The sequence below is a fragment of the Microtus ochrogaster genome, unplaced genomic scaffold (genome assembly GCF_000317375.1).
Source record: "Microtus ochrogaster isolate Prairie Vole_2 unplaced genomic scaffold, MicOch1.0 UNK17, whole genome shotgun sequence".
In the NCBI taxonomy this organism is placed as follows: Eukaryota; Metazoa; Chordata; class Mammalia; order Rodentia; family Cricetidae; genus Microtus; species Microtus ochrogaster.
In genome coordinates, this window is record NW_004949115.1 from 1628446 (window position 1) to 1648230 (window position 19785).

General features: G+C 44.7%; 1 protein-coding gene across 1 annotated transcript in view; it reads left to right on the top strand.

The window, feature by feature from the left end:
• Positions 1–19785, top strand: part of Col4a6 (collagen type IV alpha 6 chain) — a 329947-nt gene that overhangs the window by 294987 nt on the left and 15175 nt on the right. Inside the window, exons 20-35 of the mRNA XM_005367340.2 lie at positions 470–574; positions 1743–1903; positions 2607–2786; positions 3318–3501; positions 8905–8976; positions 9230–9337; positions 10304–10525; positions 10901–11062; positions 12660–12830; positions 13624–13767; positions 14586–14711; positions 15087–15268; positions 17309–17372; positions 18373–18447; positions 18794–18901; positions 18998–19105. Coding sequence (XP_005367397.1) covers positions 470–574; positions 1743–1903; positions 2607–2786; positions 3318–3501; positions 8905–8976; positions 9230–9337; positions 10304–10525; positions 10901–11062; positions 12660–12830; positions 13624–13767; positions 14586–14711; positions 15087–15268; positions 17309–17372; positions 18373–18447; positions 18794–18901; positions 18998–19105 — 2172 coding nt within the window. The remainder of the gene's footprint in view (positions 1–469; positions 575–1742; positions 1904–2606; positions 2787–3317; positions 3502–8904; positions 8977–9229; positions 9338–10303; positions 10526–10900; positions 11063–12659; positions 12831–13623; positions 13768–14585; positions 14712–15086; positions 15269–17308; positions 17373–18372; positions 18448–18793; positions 18902–18997; positions 19106–19785) is intronic.

The following is a 19785-nucleotide window of genomic DNA, read 5'->3' on the forward strand; positions in this document are numbered from 1 at the left end:
GATAGATAGATAGATAGATAGATAGATAGATAGATAGATAACAAAATGTGAGTATCTACACAGTGCTTATTCTGGACTATGAGAGAGAAAGGCTGGAAGTATTATTGCCCAGCATGTTTCTTTACAGCCTAAATCCCCTGACCACTGCAGCTGGCACCTGCTTCCTCTTTGCCCAAATGAGGCTTTCTTGGCTAAAGCCTGGCACTGCTGAATTATTGAGTTACTTTGTTCATCTCGGAATCTAGTGCAGTGTGAGGCACGTAACAGTCATTTTGCTAGTACAGTGAATAGAGCCAAATGAGAGTCCTGTTGGCTCTTCCGCGGCAGGCTTGGCAGAGATCCCAGGCTCGGATTTTTTTCTCCTGCTCTGCTCTGTACGTTGACCCTCAAGGATCCAGCCTTCAAGACTGAGGTGAGTCCTTAGGTTTATACCAGCCTCCAACCTTTTGTGTTCTTTCAAATCCTGCAGGTCGCACATTTGAGACTGCACCCTTGCCTAGCATAGAGTCTGGGTTCCCCGGTCTCCGAGGAGAACAAGGTCCAAAAGGACATCAGGGCCTCAAAGGAATAAAAGGTGAATTTTGTCTCTTAAATGTCTTTGTCCCCCCAAATCCCTAGAGAGAGTTTAAGGGGATTGATCAAAACAGTGGCCTTAGGAACCTGAACAGAAGTATTCTGGGCTACAGAGAGAAGGTATAGGACTCATGGAAGTGTTTTACTTGGGGCTCTAAGAGTGAAGCTGGAAGTTGAGGTCACACGGGACAAAAAACAGAGGCTTATGGGCTGCTCTTTCCACCCCTTGAGCCCATGATTCAGCATTCCAGGGTACTAACCAGTCCAGCTAATTCACAAGGCTTTGTCCAGGCACTGCTTCCCAACACCGTTAGCCTGAGGACTCTGTAGGTCAAGACCTGGGGTACTGAAAAGGCCAGCTAGCTCCAGGAAAACAAGTGAGGTCTCAAGAGCTGCCTCATAAAGCAGCTCACTCAGGAGGTCTCGGATCAATCTTGAGAAATGCAAATTCACTATGCCTGCGATACTTGGGATCAGAGGTGCTTCCAATTTTGTGGCCTTTGGATTTTGAAATATATTACATAGATTCTGCCAGATAAGCATCCCTAATCTGAAGAATTCCAAATCTCCCTTGCTTAGCGTTTGTGCTCAGTTTTCAGTGATCCGAGAACTAGACCATTCTCTCAGAGTTTCCAAGATCTCAGTTTTCTAAAAGATCAGGAGAGATCCCTCAGGATCATAGGGAAATGGAGCCAAGCACATTGTGCAGACCGTGCTCATGTTTCCACGATACTTGTAGCTCCTTTGTATGTCTTCGGATGTGCTTTGTTGAAAATGAGCTTGGGGGCACACGCCTACGTGAGTTTGAGACCAACCTGCCCTGTATGAGACCTGCCTTTGAAAAATGCACTTCGCTGAAGCGCCTGCCATCATCAGTCACACCAGTACATGTGAACTAAGTTCTAGGCCCTCGGTTGTTTTAGTGGCCATTGGTGGTTCTCAACATGAGACTCGATGGTAGCTGGACCTCTTCCAGGACTAGTAAAAACTGACGCACAAGCCCAGCTGTCTTCTGGTGGCCTTAGGCTCCTTGAGTCTCTGCAAAGCCCTTTGATTTTCCCCCAAGGGATGCTTGTCAATCATAGGTAACCACTCTTGGAAAAAGAACCTACTTCATTAATTGTCGTTCGTACTTTTCTTTGTTTACTTGTTGTCTCTTTTTCCTTCAGGAGACTCTGGGTTTTGTGCTTGTGAAGGTGGTGCGCCCAACATTGGACCAAATGGGGAACCAGGCCTGCCTGGGGCACAAGGTCTCATCGGCCTCCCGGGTATTAAAGGGGCTAGAGGAGATCCAGGCTCTCGGGGTGCATCTGGCCCAGCTGGGGCTCCAGTAAGTCTTAATTAACTTTGATACAGAAAGGGGAATGGAGGATTCAAATGTTCTTCGCTTCCCATCAATCATTTTTCTAATGAAAGATAGGGGTAAAATAAATGCATGATAACAATCTCTGAAGATTTTGCTTACATTTCTGCAGTTAGCCAAATCAATTCTTGTTTCCCATTGACAAGTAACCAATCACAGTGGTAATTGGGAGCACAAGAAATTCCCTCAACAATTGAAAAATCAGAAGCATTGCTTTTGTAAGCCTAGGCTCTAATTGGAAATTGTGCTGATGAATTAGTGGAGAAAATCTTCTGCCGAGAATAAATTAACAGCAACTTTGAAAATAAGCAAAAAAGAAAACAAAACCATGGGCCTTTGTCACATGAAGCAATCTGACCAGATGGTCTCTAAAGTTGCTTTCTGCTTTAACCTACCATTGTTCCCCCCTTCCCTTGCACACAGTAACTTAGATTTGCCTGGCTGAGTGATACTGCTTAGAAACTAAGAGGAAACCCAGTCTTCATAGATTTCAAAATTTGGAAAAGATACAGAAAATGTGAAGTAATTATCCAAGATAGCTACATAATCACTTGCCCAGAACACTGTGAAAGAATACCCTTAATCACACACTTTAGGTCATACCGTTGCTCAGCACAAGAATTCTATGAAGCCTGCATTTCCTGATTGCTGCCTTTTATTTCTTTATCAGGGGTTATTTGGATCTAGAGGACACACAGGCCTCAAAGGAAAGAAAGGAGAACCAACATTCAGTAGAGGACCCAAACTGCCAGGAGACAAAGGTGACCCTGGTCCCCAGGGGACCCCAGGTATGGCAGGAGCTCCAGGCAAGGATGGAATACCAGGTTTACCGGGCCTCCCAGGCATTCAGGTAAGTAGATCATTCCTAGCTGGTTAGCTCTATAAACTGTCTTACTGGACTCAGGGCAAACTTACTGCTCATTACATTATGGAATAAGATAGAACAGAGTCTGATTCTCCCCAACATGTTAACTCCATGCTTTAATTTTCTGTAAAATAAGATTTTTTCTCTATTCTCTCATTTGATAAACACTAGGAATAATTAACCATATCAATTTCAAATGATTCGGCTTCCCAATGACTTACTCTCTCAAGTAATCCAGTCACTTTCTTTGACTACAAGGGTTGTTGGTGCCAATCTCATTCCCTACTTCTTTCCCCTAGCCTTATCTACAACCTCTTTCAAAGTCAGACCACCCAGAGTTGGCAAGACTCATTTCCAGTCAGCAAACTCAGAGGCTGCTTGATAAACTAGCATGATGGAGAATGTTCACAAAACACAAAGCATTGCTCACTGACTACCTCGTTACTATGGTTAGAGACCTTTTCAGATGATAAGTCTTAAAATGATCTTTCTTTCTCTTTTTCTTTTATTGTTTAGGGAGACAGTGGATCTGGCTTCCAAGGTGAAAAGGGGTCACCAGGACTTCCTGGTAAAAAGGGCCTTGATGGTCCAACTGGACCACCAGGAATTGGGCTTCCGGGGCTTCCGGGGCCCCGTGGACTTCCTGGAGATAAAGGAATAGATGGGTTACCAGGGCAACCGGGCCTCCGTGGAGCTCAAGGTGAGTCATACAATCAGAAGGTTTTCGACTTGAAAAGTCGGCCTTTTGTGAAATGACCATGACTCATAAGCATGAAATGCGTCAGAAAAAGAGATCTGACTAGCTGTAATCACTCCAGTCAATCCTCAAGAGGTTTCAAGTAGGAAATGGCTCATCACTGTATTGTGGTAAGTTTATAAGGTAGAACAATGTGGATTTCAGCTCTTCTTCATGAAGACTCTCGTAATTGAGTTGAAAATGTCACGGAGCTGCCTAGGTAGGTTATGAGCTCACAGTCCATAGAAATGTTCGGGGAGAGGATGGATGGCACTTTTGTAAATACCATCAAAGTAGTTAGTAGAAGGTTTGATAAATAGTTCTCTAAGTTGTATGGTTGTTATGGCTATAACATCAGGAGACAAAGACCTTTCCCAAATGACAGACCCTCAGATTGCTCAGGGATTCTAACCTACCCCTTATATAATACTTAACTCTCTTTCAATAACTTAGTTTTCCCACTTGAATTTCAAGGATTATAATAGGCAATATTCCTGCTTATATAGTCTGAATGTCCTATCCTGTAACTTGTCTTTTGTGCAGTCAAAAGACCTCTTCATCACAGCTCTTGTGGTCTATGAATTTTTCTTTTCTATGAATGGCACCACACTTCTCATAGTCATCGAAGTTTGAAAATTTAAGGTGATCTTGTTCTTGGAAATGCCTCCCATGATTACTTTGCTCTTCTTGCTGATAAGTTCTCAGTATATCATGCCTAGCTTATCAAATGCTCAAGGGCTTTTGGAAAAGATAGACGTATGGTTGGATGGATGGATAAGTGAGCAAAAGACGATTTCCTATGGAGTTTTTCTTCTGTTCCTTGCTGAGTGTTCCCATTCAATTCTATTTATGCACAGTGCTGACAATTACCCTTCTCTTCACTTTTACACTGTACCATTATTACTTACATTACTGCTTCTATTAATGGTTTTTTTTTCCTTTACCAACAACATTGTAAAGTCTCTAGGTACCGAAGAAGGTGAAGCTTCTTACCCTTTCAACCTGCCTAGCAGAGTACAGCATTCCTTGAGAGACCAATATTTATATACAGAAGAAAAGCCCTTCCTAACAACCTTGAATGGTTAACAAATAAACATAATATATCCTGTCTTAAATGTTCATATTTTAAAATCGACTTTGCTTAATGTGATAAGCATGGAGGCACAGGCTAAAGCCTCATTCAAGATTCTTGAAACCAAGTCAGGATTTCATTTCACAAAGGTTTATGGAAGCCATGAGAAAGTTCTGTGTTTAAGTGCAGGCCTTGTACAAGCTAGGAAAGAGTTCTTCTTCCCTAATCTGTATCTTGTTAAATAATATCCATTTTCCTTTGAGAAGTTCTGATTTCAACTCTACTCCCTGGGGTTATTAGTTACGGTCATTCTATTGCTCTTCACCTGTTGCTCTCAACCCTTTTGGAAGGCAAGTAGGTTTTAAATTTGATTACAATGCATGATACCTATAAACTTGTACACCCTCAAACCTTTTGGACATTATCAACAATCTTTTTGTTTGAAATGAGGCTGCATCAAGGAAGATACCAGTGGGATAGTTTCTATCCCAAACTAGTAAATATAGAATGTTCTTAGGAACACAGTGCTGGTAAGTCTAGTCTGGAAGGTGTTTTATGTAGAGAATGTTCTTTTGGAAGTACCTGGATTTTCAAATAAATCTTTATTAGTTTTGTGTTGGGGGTGTTGTTTGTTTGTTTGTTTGTTTGTTTGAAACAGGATCTCTCTACATGACCTTGACTATCCTAGAACTCCCTATGGTAGACCAGGCTGACCTTGAACTCACAGAGATCAGTCTGCCACTTCTTCCTACATGTTGTGATTAAAGGTATATAGCACCACACACTGCAAGTACTTCATTTAGAATACTACATTTCCTTTTATCTTCAGTAGCTAAATATAACTCACTAAATATAATATTCTTTCCAATCATTTACAAGCACCTTTATGTGTTATAGCCAGCTCTGTTGTCACCAAAATGTAAGATGGTGTTCCTAAGTGTTGCCTATTCCTGCCAGAACCAGACATTTGTATCGCCAGGGAAGGGCATGCAGTCATCAGAAGCTGTTCAACTTAGTGGTATGAATTATTGCAAACTCTGGGAACACTGACAACTGATGGTCCCTATAGAGGCTCTGGCTCCAGATTTTCAATGTAATCTATCACCCAGGTTATTACTGCGAGCGGTTTCTGTGTACTTGATTATGTGTGGGTGCCAGCACTCCACTCAATGCCCATGATGAATGTGGTTGGCTAGTAGATCTGGTCTGTACACAAGACCTCCCTTAGGATGCAACAAACATGTGTCTTGGTTTCATTTTTTTTCCTGCCCATGATTGGTCTAGGTGATTATTGCTGCAGCAGGGAGAAAGATGGTTAAAAGACACTTAGGCATGGTGGGAGGCCAGAGCTCGCTACATCTTCAGGTTCTCAGACATGGATGTTGGCGAAACACCTTTTCTCTTTTGTTCACCTTTGCCTCTGCCACTCAGAATGCTTTAAATACTACATTGCACCCTTTTGGAGGCAGGGTAACTGTGAGACTGGGCTGCAGAGGCTGTCACTGGCCACTGATACTGCTTTAAGGGCTCCTTAGTACCTAACTACAAGGGACCACAGGAGGAAGTGGTATGCAGTCCCTGAGAGGGGCTGATTTCCTTCACCACACGTGTTGATGCATTGGCCGGTTTCTCATCGCATTTTCTGAGCTTTTAGTGGGTTCTAACTTGCCTTGCAAGGTGCGTGTGCAAGGAGCCACTCATGTCTAGTCTCTATAATTTAGTGTCATAATAAATGCAAATAACAGAGTCTTGAAAACTAGAGGTACTTTATATTCTAAAGATGAATTTTGGTATTTGTGGTGGAAATTCCGAACAATGTGGTCATCTGTTGCACGTATAAAGCAAAACCTGGCTAAAGCTGACTTCTGCTTTATTGCGAATGGTCGGAATTCAGGAATGTGAAGCTGAAAACATGGCAATATATAGTAAAAGCAGACACCATGCAAAGTGATGTGAAGTCCTTAACTTTCCCATCATTTTAAAGCCCTCCTTTCAAAATATAGTGCAGGGCGGTCTGTGTCAAAATGGTGAGGAGGATATTGTGGAGGGACTTGCTGCCTTGATTTCTTCTGGCTTCTACCTACCTTCCTTTGTCACCAGTTTCCTTCCCTAGAATGGATGGCTGGCCTCATTTATAAAAGCTTTTCTCTGATCTAGTTCTCACGGGTGAAAAGAATCTATGAAACTCATCTGATAAATTGGGGATGTGGGTGGCTTTACATTTAAACTCCACTCAGGGATACTTATATTTTATTTAGTTTGTTCTGTGACACATGATTAAGACAATAGAAATACAACAGTAAGATACAGACACGTTGAAACTGATGGGCTCTGGAGTTAGTTGGGTGGCAGAAAAGTCTCGTATGGGTCCCTTTCATGACACCAGTTCCGGGGGATATCTTTCCCTTTCATTCAAAAGCTCTGGGCCCCAGAAGAATACAGGACTGGAAGTTCCCTGCCAGTGGGAACCATCTCACTCTGAGGTGCCTGTCAATAGCACACATTTCCACAATGGAGAAAGCTCTGCCACCTTAGTGTCTGACATGGTGGAGGTGTGTGCCCGCACATGGGAGAGGATTCATGCTTAGGGCCATCTTTATAGCTGCGGGGAATATGACCAGAAGAGCACGAGGTCTAGAAGCCTTCCAGGACCATCACAAGACTGCCTACAGCGAAACACAAGGCGCTCAAGAACAGAAGCTCCTCTGAACATCTCTCCAGGAAGATACGAGCTGCCATTCGCTGAGCAGGCAGCAGGGGCCAGGCACGGCATCAAGCGCTTCCATCTCTGTCTCATGGACTGCTCACAGACACTATTGGATAGGTAGCTCCTTTTCAACGTACAAGGCTCAGAGAACTCAAGTATTTTCCCATACAGGTGTGTAATAACAGAAATAAGACACCAGCTTAATTTCTGTCTGGCTCCTGAGCCCAGTATAACCAATACAATATACTGTTCAATTCCCAATGTTGACTTAAGAGTAAAACAAGTGAGTCTGTTCGTTTGTTTTTTTTTTTTCTTTAAAGAAGACTTTATATTGGAGAACAGAAGCAAGTAAAAGGAGAGATGGCAGTTACTTATGTAAGCAGTCTGAATCACAGGCTTTATACACAGTTTTCAAAAATAATCCTACGCTGTACTCACAGTTTTTAGAGTCGTGGTTTTTTTGTTATTGCTTTTTAACAAATGCTACAGAGTTTTGTTGGAACCAGTGACACTGTGGTTTAAGAAAGACCTTGGAGGATTGTTTTAATGAATAGGGCAAGCTGATTTTAATTAGCATAGCAGTTGTTTGTAAATGGCCCTCAAGGAAGTCCACAAACAGTCTGTCATGGAGGGTTTATTGAAGGTCCCCTCTGTGATCCTACAGACTATTTATTTGCAATATGAGTGAGCAAAGAAGAATTTCCTTCAGAAAAGGCTGTGAATGCTAATTCCAGCCTTGAATACTGAAATTGACTGTCTCTGTTCCCCAAGTAGCAGAGTGTACAGTTTCCGAGAAGAAGCTGAGGAGTCTCAATTTGTCTCTCATGACCAAGGGAGTGATCTTAAGTGTTTACTTAGTTTAGAGATACACATATCTGAATAAGGATGGCCAATAAATTTTAGTGGACTCAAAATAATGAACTGCTTTAAAAGAGCCCCATGCTTTGAAGACATCCTTCAAAAAAAAAAAAGGCTTCAATTCCCAGCACCTACACGGAAGTTCACAGCCATCTATAACTCCAGTTCCAGAGGATCCAACACCCTCTTCTGGCCTCCACCGGGCCTCCATGGGCACCAGGCACACATGCGGTGCACAACATACAGGCAGGCAAAACACCCAGATGCGTACAATTTTTAAAATAAATATATAATTTTTTTTCAAAAGAAGAAGTGTAGGTGTGAACTCGAATACCTGTGGCTTCAAATTATCTACTCTAATAATGCAGGCACCATGATCCCTTAGTGCTGGGACTTAGGTGCTAGAAAGAGATGCTAAGGGAACAGCAAGCAGACAGTTGCTGGTCACGGCTGCTCCTGCACGGCTAACTCCCTCCGCCTAGATGGTAGCTTGCCCATCATGCAGTGATGGTTTAATAAGTGATACTCTGGCACCTGAACACTAAGAACAAGGATTGCGCGCGCCGGTAGTGTCTCCCAAGAGTTTCAGAGGCCAAGCTTTCTGTGTGTTCCTAGCTTCTGAGTGGGGAGACCACGGTTGTCCACTAAAAAGAATTGGAGGAAAGGAGCCTAAGGGGGGAACTCTTCTCTGTCTTGGTGAGTTCACACTTCCACGTGTTATCATTTACAGGAGTAACCTTGCCTTGTATTATTCCTGGGTCATACGGTCCGTCTGGATTTCCTGGAGCTCCTGGATTCCCAGGTATGGAATGTGGCCAGAGAAAGTAAGCACTCTTTAAGGGCCTTGAATCAAAGGAAGCGGAGGATCCCTTAGTGATGAGTGTACGGCTGAGGGGCTTCTCAGCGACTGAGGAAACAGTGGCTGGAGACTGTGGTGTTGGGAGGCGTGACTCAGGGAGGCCGGCCAAGAGAGGAGGATTGTTGGCTAAACATCATAAATCTAGCCTCTCCTTGCTAGTGTCCCTTTCCCCTCACTACCTGCACTTGGGTTTCAGGCTCTAAAGGAGCTCGGGGCCTCCCTGGAATTCCAGGCAAGCCTGGCACTCATGGAAGTAAAGGAGGACCCGGAAGTCCGGGGTTAATTCATCTTCCAGGATTGCCAGGTAAGGAAAGGAGGCACCCCTTGTGTGGCTGTTGGGTTGGGATTCTTTCCACTCACCACGGGTGACAGTAAGCTAGGTCTGCTCCCTGGTGTGGCTGAGATGGTTTGAGTTTACTTGCTTCCTGGCAAAACGCAAGAGAGAGCCATAGATAGAATGAGGGCCTAACACAACAATAGGGACCATGTCAAAAACAAAGGAGGCAACCCCTTGACTCTCAGATGAGGAAACCATACCTCAAAAAAACCCACTGTGACAAAACCAGGACTCTGCAGCTGTCTGCTTACCAGTCTTGTGGCAGTATTCCAGATGAACTACTTGGAGGTCAGAGAGAGTTATTCAGATCGGCCCAAAAGAAGCTGAGCTTCAGGCCTGCAGTGTACCACGGCTTCTCCGACTGTGTCCCCTAGGTCAGCACCTGCATCACCTGGGAATTTAGCAGTCATGTCAACTCTCAGCCTGTTCACAATAGCCAGTGGGCAGAACCTCCAGGATAGTGTTAGCAATCTGTGTGTCATAATATGTTCTGAACTGCCATTGCTCTAGCACTCAGGGCCTCTCATAAGCCGTCTGCTCTAGTGTGTCGTGTTGCTTCAGGTCTTTCCACTACTTTCTGCCCACTTGAGAAGAAGGAGGGCATGGCAGCTGGAGCTCAATAGCTGCAAGAGAGGCTAAACTTTGACCAGAGGGGCTCCGTATGACTTGGGCTATTAGCAACTACCGAGCCCCAGGAATAGGAGCAGGTTGCTAAGCTGTGCCGACTCCCAGCCTCCCAGAACTAGAACTGTCTTCCACTCATGTGCTGTAGTCCCTACCTCTGCACAAATCCTCCATGGGATAGAGACTGCTGATCATTATTAATATATTAGCTTTTGTATTAGAAAAATCCGTCTCAGATCACTATCCAAACAAATTGCTTCTAGACATCATTGGCTTTTTTTTTTTAAATCTTTGCCTCTTTACATTTAGGATTTCCTGGACCTCGTGGGGAGAAGGGATTGCCTGGGTTTCCTGGGCTTCCTGGAAAAGATGGCCTGCCTGGGAAGGCTGGCAGTCCAGGTTTACCAGGTTCCAAGGGAGCCACTGGTGATATCTTTGGTGCTGAAAATGGTGCTTCAGGGGAGCAAGGACTACAGGGATTGCCAGGGGACAAAGGATTTCCTGGAGACTCTGGCCTTCCAGGGCCCATGGGTGATTCTTCTTGACCCCTTACTTAACAATGAACAGAAAGCTTTATAATAACTGCTGTCTTTGCATGAATACAAGCATGAAATGCATGGCTGAATCTGAAATAATTAATTGGGAAGCTGAAATGAAATTCTATTCTGTCTCTCTGTAAGGGGGGATTTTCCTTATGTGGTTGGAGTCTATTTTCCTATCCTAGTAATTCCAGGAGTAGCTGTAACCAATAGTCATTTTTTTTTTTTTGCAAAGCTTCTGACAATAGAGGACAATTCACCTGAGCTGAATCCTGGGCTAAAACTTCCATTGGAAGATGGTTTGGTGACCCAGTGCCTCCCTGTGATCCAGCCTATAAACATCTGCCCCCTCTTTTTTTTTTATTAGGTTTGACTGGGAAGTCTGGTATGCAAGGCCCCAAAGGTGAGAGGGGCAACCCTGGAACATCAGGACCACCGGGAGAGCCAGGACCCTCAGGGTCTAGTGATGCATTTGGTGTCAAGGGCACATCTGGACTCCAAGGAGCACCAGGCCTTCCTGGCATCTCAGGTAGGCCCACTGGAGGAAGAACCCCCAACTTGAGCAACTTTAGCTAGGCTTTACTTAGGCTTAGGCATCTTGGGGACTAATAGTGGCAGTGTGACATGATCAGAATCTAGGAGATTTGACTTTCCTAATCTCTCAAGTGTCAAATCCCAAGTCACTCTGGCTGTGCCAGGCAGAAGGCAGTGCTATGGTTTAGCTTCTGAGTTATGACAACAAATCTCTGTCATTTCTGTCCTCCATGGCCTCCTGCCCCCTTTTGATGCTTGGGCTTGCCTCTGGCCTTTCTCTATTTTTTTAAAAGCCACCCTGTGCTGAGTTGTGTTGTACAGTCACTGGGGCTATGGCGAGCCTGCTTTGAGCTACAAAGAAACTGAAGCTGAACTCCTCCCACCCCACAGTGGCCTGCCTGTCAGGGGAACAGACCTCTGAGGATCCGTAGGCTAACAGTGGCTTTCACTCAGTACCAAGGAATTCTATACCATCACCCTCACTCTGTCTGCTAGACTAAGCGGCTGAAGCTGAGTTATTGGCAGAGCCATTAATATCCACTTTATCTCCTTTGTCCTTCTGTTTCTGGGGTCTCCCTATAAGATGCTGACATGAAGAAGAAGAAAAAAAAACAACTCACAAGCTCACCGACTAAGACTCCCCACTGGGGAATTATCTGATTAGCCACTCTAACAAGGCCTTGCTTACAAGGCCAGGGATCCCTGAACCCTGCTAGAGCACTGGCTCCCATTGTATTCCTCTCTCTTGTTATAGAGCTCTCTTCCCAGCTTCCCATTGGAATCCTGGGGCTCACAGCTACTTGATGCTTTTCATTTCATGGAAAGCTAAGTCAGCCATTCATTTAGGTCCTTGGGAGCCCAAATACTTCTGTCCTCATTGATTTAATCCTTTGGTTTTTTTTTCTTTTAATTTCTTTGCTTTGTACCTGGACATTCCACTTTGGCAGCAGCTCAGGAGGTTAATCCCATTGACCAACTTAAAGAGTGTGGTGAAAGGCGACTCAGAGTACTCAGGAGATCAAATGGGCCTTGCGGGTCTCTACAGTACTTGGCACTAGGGGGCCTTTCAAACCTAATGCCAAGGAACTGGCTGATTTAACCGCTTGCTTGAGGGATTAAAAGGGCAACCCTGTATCCAAGACTCCCTGGGAAGTTAGAACAACAGCTCAGCTTTAGCCTCTGCTTTGCGAATTGGTTCAGGAAAAAGCCATTGTAACTTGATTCTGGGGTGCAAGTGCCGGGAAACTGGAGCCCAGCTGCCACCCTGGCTTCCCAGAGCTCTATTCAAAGGCTCCGGTGTAAACTACATTCATAAAAGAAGAAGCTATAGTCTCAAAGGGGTTGCTTTTCCTGCCCACCACTGTGCCATGCTTGAAGCAATATGCATTTAAGTGTGGTGCGCTGGGTGGTAGGTACGGATGCTCTCACCAACGTGGCACTCAGCTAGCTGGCAGTTCTCACTGGGTATTGTTAAAGGGCCACGGACAAAGCTCGACAAGCCAGCCAATCAGAACCAATGGGAATAAGCTAAGCAGTGGCCCAGATCTGACCAGAACCTTGCTTACTAGCTGACCTATGTTCTCTCCATTCAGGGAAGCCTGGAAAGAAGGGCCAAAGAGGAGACATAGGTCAACCTGGGTCAACCGGAAAACGAGGTCTACCCGGGATCAAAGGCCTTCCTGGTTCTCAAGGGTCAGCTGGTTTCCTGGGAAGCCTGGGGATGCCAGGAGTCACTGGGTTGCCAGGCATCCCAGGCCAAAAGGGTAAGTGAAGTAAAATGGGAAGATCAGTGAAGTGGGCAGGGGCTCCCTAAATGGAGCATTCATTCTGAACTACCCAAACTGTTCCCTCCTCTCTACCCAGGAGCAGAAGGTAGGCAGGACTTTCTGTAGCAAGATCTTTAAACCAGGCTGGTACTAAAGGAAGACAGTCAGCTAATGTGAGTTCCTCAAACTACTTGCTGTGAGGAACAGTGGGGTGATCGACATGCCCAGCAAGGGCCAGGGCAGTAACAGCTGCATCTAGATCACTCTACATGACACCGGACCAAGGAGCCTGACAACCCTCACTTCTTATTGTCATTGCAGGGGTTAGGTGTGTGGCATCTCTCTTTTAAACAGGAGAAAATGGCTAGTCTCAGGGCAGGACACACAACTGGTTAGCACAAAGGGGCAAGGGTGTGCTTAGCTCTTTGCCTCTGTTTGCCTCCTGGACCCAGGTGAGGGTTTTTGTTTGTTTGTTTTTTTGGGTTTTGGGGGGATGTTGACACGTGCTCTGAACTTAATAACGTAAAACAACCCACATTATCACTTTTTTTCTCATGCTTAGTGCTGTGTGCTTGTTCAGAGAGCCCTTGAATGGGTAATAACTAACCAGTTTGGTTAAAAAAAAAAAAACACCTTACACTTTAGAGTTAGAGAAACCTGTGCTCAAATCCCTTCTCTGCACCTTCTTAGCTCTGTGACACTGGACAAGTAGTTAGAGCTTTCTGTGCCCCCCCCTTTGTCTCCTTGTATATACTGCAGACATGATAAAGAAAGGCTTGCTTTTCAACAGGTGAAAAGGGGCCCTCTGGGCCAGCAGGATTTCCTGGCTTACCTGGCCTTCCCGGTATCCCTGGAGCTGATGGATTAAAGGGATCTTCTGGTTCATTTGGAAAGGTGGGACAACCTGGACAGGCTGGTACTCCAGGTAAAAAAGGTGAGAGGGTGTGTGTGGGGTGGGTGTATTAGACAGAAAGAGAAGCGACAGAGAGAGATTCCAAAGCAAGCACTTTGGTTTTCAAAGTGTATTTTGCTTGTCACCTTTGCCATTCGTGTGACAAATGTCAACTCTATATTGAACAAAAATTTGAACTTCTTAATTAAGTCCTTTGAAACCAAAAGCCTATTCACTTCAGAGTCAACACTACGTGTTATGGACTATGTTAGTCAGCTTTTGAGTACTGAAAAAAAAAATACCTAGCATCAAGAACTTGTAAGATGGCAGGGGCTAACTTTAGATCTTAGTTTCCGAGGGTTTCAGCTGTGGTCAGTTGACCTTGTTGCCTCTGGGCCTGCGATGGCACCGTACATCATGGAGCAGAGCTTACATCATGGCAGCTGGGAAGCAAAACTGAGGAAGTGATAAGAAAGAGAGCCCCATCATCCCCTTCAACAACCCGCTAATTTGACTTCCCCCACTCCACCCCATGCATCAAAGGCTCTTTCACCTCCATAAGAAGTCAATGGCTGAGAATCAAGCCATTACTACCCAGATTTTGGGGAGACACTTATTCAAACCAAAAGGGAGAATTTTGAGTAGGGTCTAAAGTTACTGATGACTTTGGGGTTGGAGAAAGAGAAAGCATACACAGAAATGTCAAGTTCAATGACAGGATAGGGAAGAGGACAGAAAGGCCTAGAAACTGGGCTGGGGGTGGGTAGTGTGGTAAGAAACGATATGAAACATCAAACCCAGTGTGACTTTGTGTGTAAACTGTCTCTCTCATCCTGACCACCTGATCTTCCTTCCTTCAGGAGACAGAGGGGATCCAGGGTCAGTTGGCGCAACCAGTCCAAGACCACCAATGCTGAACCTTTGGTTCAAAGGAGAAAAAGGCTCTCGAGGTTCTGCTGGATCAATTGGATTTCCTGGGCCCAGAGGTGCTGAGGCAGGATGTTCAGGAGTAATTCTCAAGAAAGAATTTACAGCTATCCTAGGCTTCCTCCCCATGAAAAGCAAAGTTTACCCCCAAGAACGGCAATATGGGAAGCAACATGGGGTTCAAGGAGGCTACCTTCACTTTTGCTGAGTCTGTGGTACCCCAGAAAGAGACTGGTAGAAAGAGAGGCATGGATATTGAGCTGCTTGCCCAATGCTAAAGCTGGAGTGACATCAATGTCACTTCCCCACCCCACAAACTAGCTTCCCCTTCACCTGAGAATACATTTGGTATATGGCTTTGGGCACCTGCACCTAGACAAACAGATATTTTGTTGCCTCTAGCCTTTTTCTAATAGGTTTTGCTTCTTTCCCAGGTGAAAAAGGAGAGTCTGGCATCCCAGGGTTACCAGGTCCACCTGGAGCTCCTGGCCAGTCCAGTATCATCAAAGGACTCAATGGGAGGCAAGGTGCCCCCGGATCTGTGGGAAGAAGCGGATTACCTGGCCTGAAGGGGTCCCTGGGGATCACAGGTTTCCCAGGATTGCCAGGAAAAAGTGTAAGTTTATCCAGATTCCTGTCTCTTCACCACAAGAGAACCTTCACTGCATAGGCACAGGCCCCAGGTTCCCATCTTTCTAGTTTTAGCCTACTTCCCAACCCTTACCCTAAAGATAACCTCTGGGGTTTTGTTCCCATTACTGGCCCCTTGTAGTAAAGAGGTGGGGTAGGGGCTGTAGAGATGGCTCAGTAGTTAAACATACTTGCTGTTCTATTTGGATGGCTTACAACTTCCTATGAAGCACAGCTCTAGGGAATCCAAAGAATTCTTTGGCCTCCATGGACACCTGCACACATGGTAGCATGGTAGTGGTATTCATTTTCTCTCTCTCTCTCTTTGTCAAGCACACACACACACACACACACACACACACAAATTTAAAAATATAAATAAGACCGAGTAAACTAGAGAAGGTTTGACAGATGGCCTTGAATTTGAATGTCACTCATTTGCTCTGTGATCCTGTGTATCTTGCTTAATTAACTTCACTGAACTTTATTTTTTCATCCGTTAAAAATAATTTTATTATCAATATCTCAATGTCAATGTCATTACTTATTTGAAAACGTGGTAGTGGTATTCATTTTCTCTCTCTCTCTCTTTGTCAAACACACACACACACACACACACACACACACAAATTTAAAAATATAAATAAGACCGAGTAAACTAGAGAAGGTTTGACAGATGGCCTTGAATTTGAATGTCACTCATTTGCTCTGTGATCCTGTGTATCTTGCTTAATTAACTTCACTGAACTTTATTTTTTCATCCGTTAAAAATAGTAGACTAATAACAAACTTCTTTCAGACAGTATGAAGATTAAATGAGAGGAGACATGCAAAGGCCTTAACATTGTGTCAAACACGTGGAATGTTCTACATAAATAAGAGTCTGATCAAATGAATTGGGCCCAGAACACCTGTACTCCCTACAAACAAATTACTGTCTTTCAAAAGTGTTAGTTTATCTGGTAGAGAGGGTACACTTGCATGGCTCAAATAGTCTCCCAAGAAATTCTTCTAGGCAAAAAGTCCTGACAACTCCCAGAGGGAGAGGGATAGAAAGAAAGTGGGAATGCATTTAGGGAGGAAGGGATCCCGGCATAAGCAGAGACTGCCATTAGGAACATCTATATCTTCAGCAGTGTGCTACAAGAAGCCGGGCCAGAAGGCAGGCAGAATGGTGGGGATGCCATTGAAGGTAGTGGGCCAACAAACCCAGGCCATTCCTCAAGTCTCCTGTATAAAACACTAACTGGCTGCCTTTTTCCTGGGTCTATCTCCAAATACCTCAAGCTGTACTACAACAGCTGAGAGCCACTGACATAACCACTGCCCAGATGCACTGCCTCAGAAAGCTGTCACTGTGTGCAGGTAAATATGGAAGCTACTCATCCAAATGCAGATTCACACCTGCGCACTGACAGCCTGCTACCTGGTGACAGGGCAACCTCTCGTTCCTCGTGGAGCCCTGCAGCAGAGGTCTAGCCCTGCTTAGGAAAGCGAGACTGCTGTTATTGTTTTTCCAGTTTTGAGGCAGGGTCTCACTAGGCTGGTGTGGAACTTGTGAAGTTCCTGCCTCTGTTTCCTGAGTGCCGAGATTATAGACATGTTCCCTCAGACCTGGAGGAAGCAATGGTTATGTGGCATGACTCTAGAGTTTTGGACAAAGTGTGGTAGCTGAATACCAGCAGAGCAGACTGAGCGCTTCGCCTAGGGTTCATGTCCTATGTTTTCTGAGACTTAATAGTTAATGCAACCATACACTGATTCAACGAGATTTTGATTCTGGTAGGCTATGAATGACATGACTAGGAGTAATCTACAGATGGAATATCCGCACCCCCCCCCGTAAACCCTAAGTATGCATGCCTGTCCCTGGCTCAGCCCCTTCCCATCTATAGGCCTGTCCCACCTAACACAGAATATGTAATCAGCATCTCTCAGGCAATGGCTGAGGGTTGGGAGAAAGGAGAAATATGGTGAGCATCTCTGAGCTCTAGGCAGAAATAATGATTCCTCTATTGCCTTGAAGGGTTCACAGGGTCGCACTGGAACTTCTGGCCCACTGGGAGCAACTGGTATCCCAGGTTTAAAAGGTAGGGGACATTTTCTCTTTTGGTGTGTTTGCCTAGACCAACATAAGGTTTTCTACCAATCCATAACTCAGGGCTGGGCAGAGTTGTGTTTAGAGGGAAAATAAATTTGGTTTTCATTTCCCATTTGGCCAAACACCTTCCACAGTTTTTGTTTGATGGAGGAGGATCATCTGTCTATCTGTTGCTTTCATTGGTTAATTAATAAAGAAACTGTTTGGCCTGATAGGTCAGAACATAGGTGGGTGGAGTAGACAGAACAGAATACTGGGAGAAAGAAGCAGATTCAGGCAGACGCTATAGCTCTCCTCTCCAAGATAGACACAGGTTAAGATCCTTCCTGGTAAGCTACCACCCCGTGGTGCTACACAGATTATTAAATATGGGTTAAAGCAAGATGTGGGAATTAGCCAATAAGAGGCTGAAACTAATGGGCCAGGCAGTGTTTAAAAGAATACAATTTGTGTGTTGTTATTTTGGGTGTAAAGCTAGCCATGCAGGAGCAGGGCGGGAACACAGCCCATTGCTCCTTCTACATTTGTTCTTCAAAGACACAACAATGGTACCTGCCAAAATCTCTTCCCAGGGTTTTCATGGCAAAAAAATAATAAGTGTTCCTTTGGTTTTCTATTTTGACCCATCTGCTTTCAAAACAGCAGGGTAAAAGAACTTCAGGTCAGGGCAACTCTTCTGCTGATGAGCACAGGCCCCAAGGCAGGAACAGTTCCCATCTTTACAAGAATCACTGTTCTATTCTGATCACATCTTAGGGCCCACTTACCATCTTCTCACACGTACTAGGCCTAGTGATGTGTTGCCAATGTTCTGGTTAGGAACATCTCATGCCAGTAGCTTGCCAGAATCCTAGGTCTCTTTACCTAGTGGGCAGTTTCATCAAGAAGCTCCTCTGGCCACAATGAATCTGAACTGAAGGAGGAAAGATTGAAAAGATTATTTTGGTGAAAGAAATGAACCTTTGAAAAATTATTTTTTATACCTGCAGGAGATCAAGGCCAAACACGTGGCATTTCTGGAAGCCCCGGACCCAAGGGACAGCCCGGTGAATTAGGTTTTAAAGGTAAGGCTGAGATAGTTTTGCGTATACCTCACAAGTGCTTTAGAACTGAGGACTAGAAGGAATTTTGGAGACCAGCCCCCAAGTTCTTCAGCATCCATTCAGGGGATGCTTACAGTTTTCCCAGACAAAATGATTTGTACACTGACAAGGACCTTTAGCATGGTGTACACCTAAAACAGTTTTCAACATGACAACAGCTTCTAGAATCTTTCCCAGCACTTCTTCATTGAATCAAGTTCCAACGCCATCTCAAAATGCTTTCACCTTCCTACTCAGGCTTTCTTGTGGAGGATCTCAATTCCAGCAATGGGGCCCTAATCATCCCGCGATTTTCTTGACCTTATAGGTGTTAAAGGAAAAGATGGGCTAGTTGGTGACAGAGGTTACCCAGGAAACAAAGGCGATGATGGAAAAGTTGGTATTGCTGGAGATCCTGGCCTTCCTGGGTCTCCAGGTACTGTGTACTCCTTGACAACTTTCTTCTGAGAAGTTATAATGAGCTTCAAGACATATACACTATTCTGAATGTCTGTCTTGGACTCACATTTAGGACTTCAAGGGATTTCGGGTATGAGAGGAGACCCAGGCCTCCCAGGTTCCCCTGGCCATCTGGGGTCAATTGGCCACCCTGGACCCTCTGGCTTAATAGGACCTAAAGGTATGTGTGTCTGTGAGGAGGAAATGGGAGGGAGTATCTTTTCCTCAACAACAGATGGCAACTATTTCATCTTAAAATGTAGCAGCTAGGCTGACGCCATGCTTAGAGTGAGGTGTGACCCAAGAATTAAAGGAAAAGGAGAATGTGGAATGGGCTAGAGAGCTGGCTCACTGGTTAAGAGCACTGACTTTCTGCAGAGGACCTGAGTTTGATTCCCAGCACCCACCTGGTAGCTCACAACCAACTGTAACTCCAGTCTGCGGTGATCCAATGCCCTCTTCTAACCTCCATGGGAACCAGGCACCTGTGTAGTACAAAGACATACATGCAGGCAAAAATCTCATATACATTAAATAAATAAATATTTAATTGGGGAAAAAGAATGAAGAAGAAGGGTAGTGAGCAGTTATGAATGGGGATAGAAGAACGTGAAAGCTACAAAGAAAAATATTAATAAGAAAGGCATATTAGTTTTCCATTACTATAGTGAACTCCCTGTGGTTGGTTACTTAGAAAGAAAATAGATTAAGGCTATAGTTTTTGAGGCAGTAGTTCCAAAGAGCTATAGCACTGTCTTTAAGGAGAACCATACCATAACTATGTCACCTCATGGGGGATACCATCATGGCAGATTGTGTGTGTGTGTGTGTGTGTGTGTGTGTGTGTGTGTGTGTGTGTGT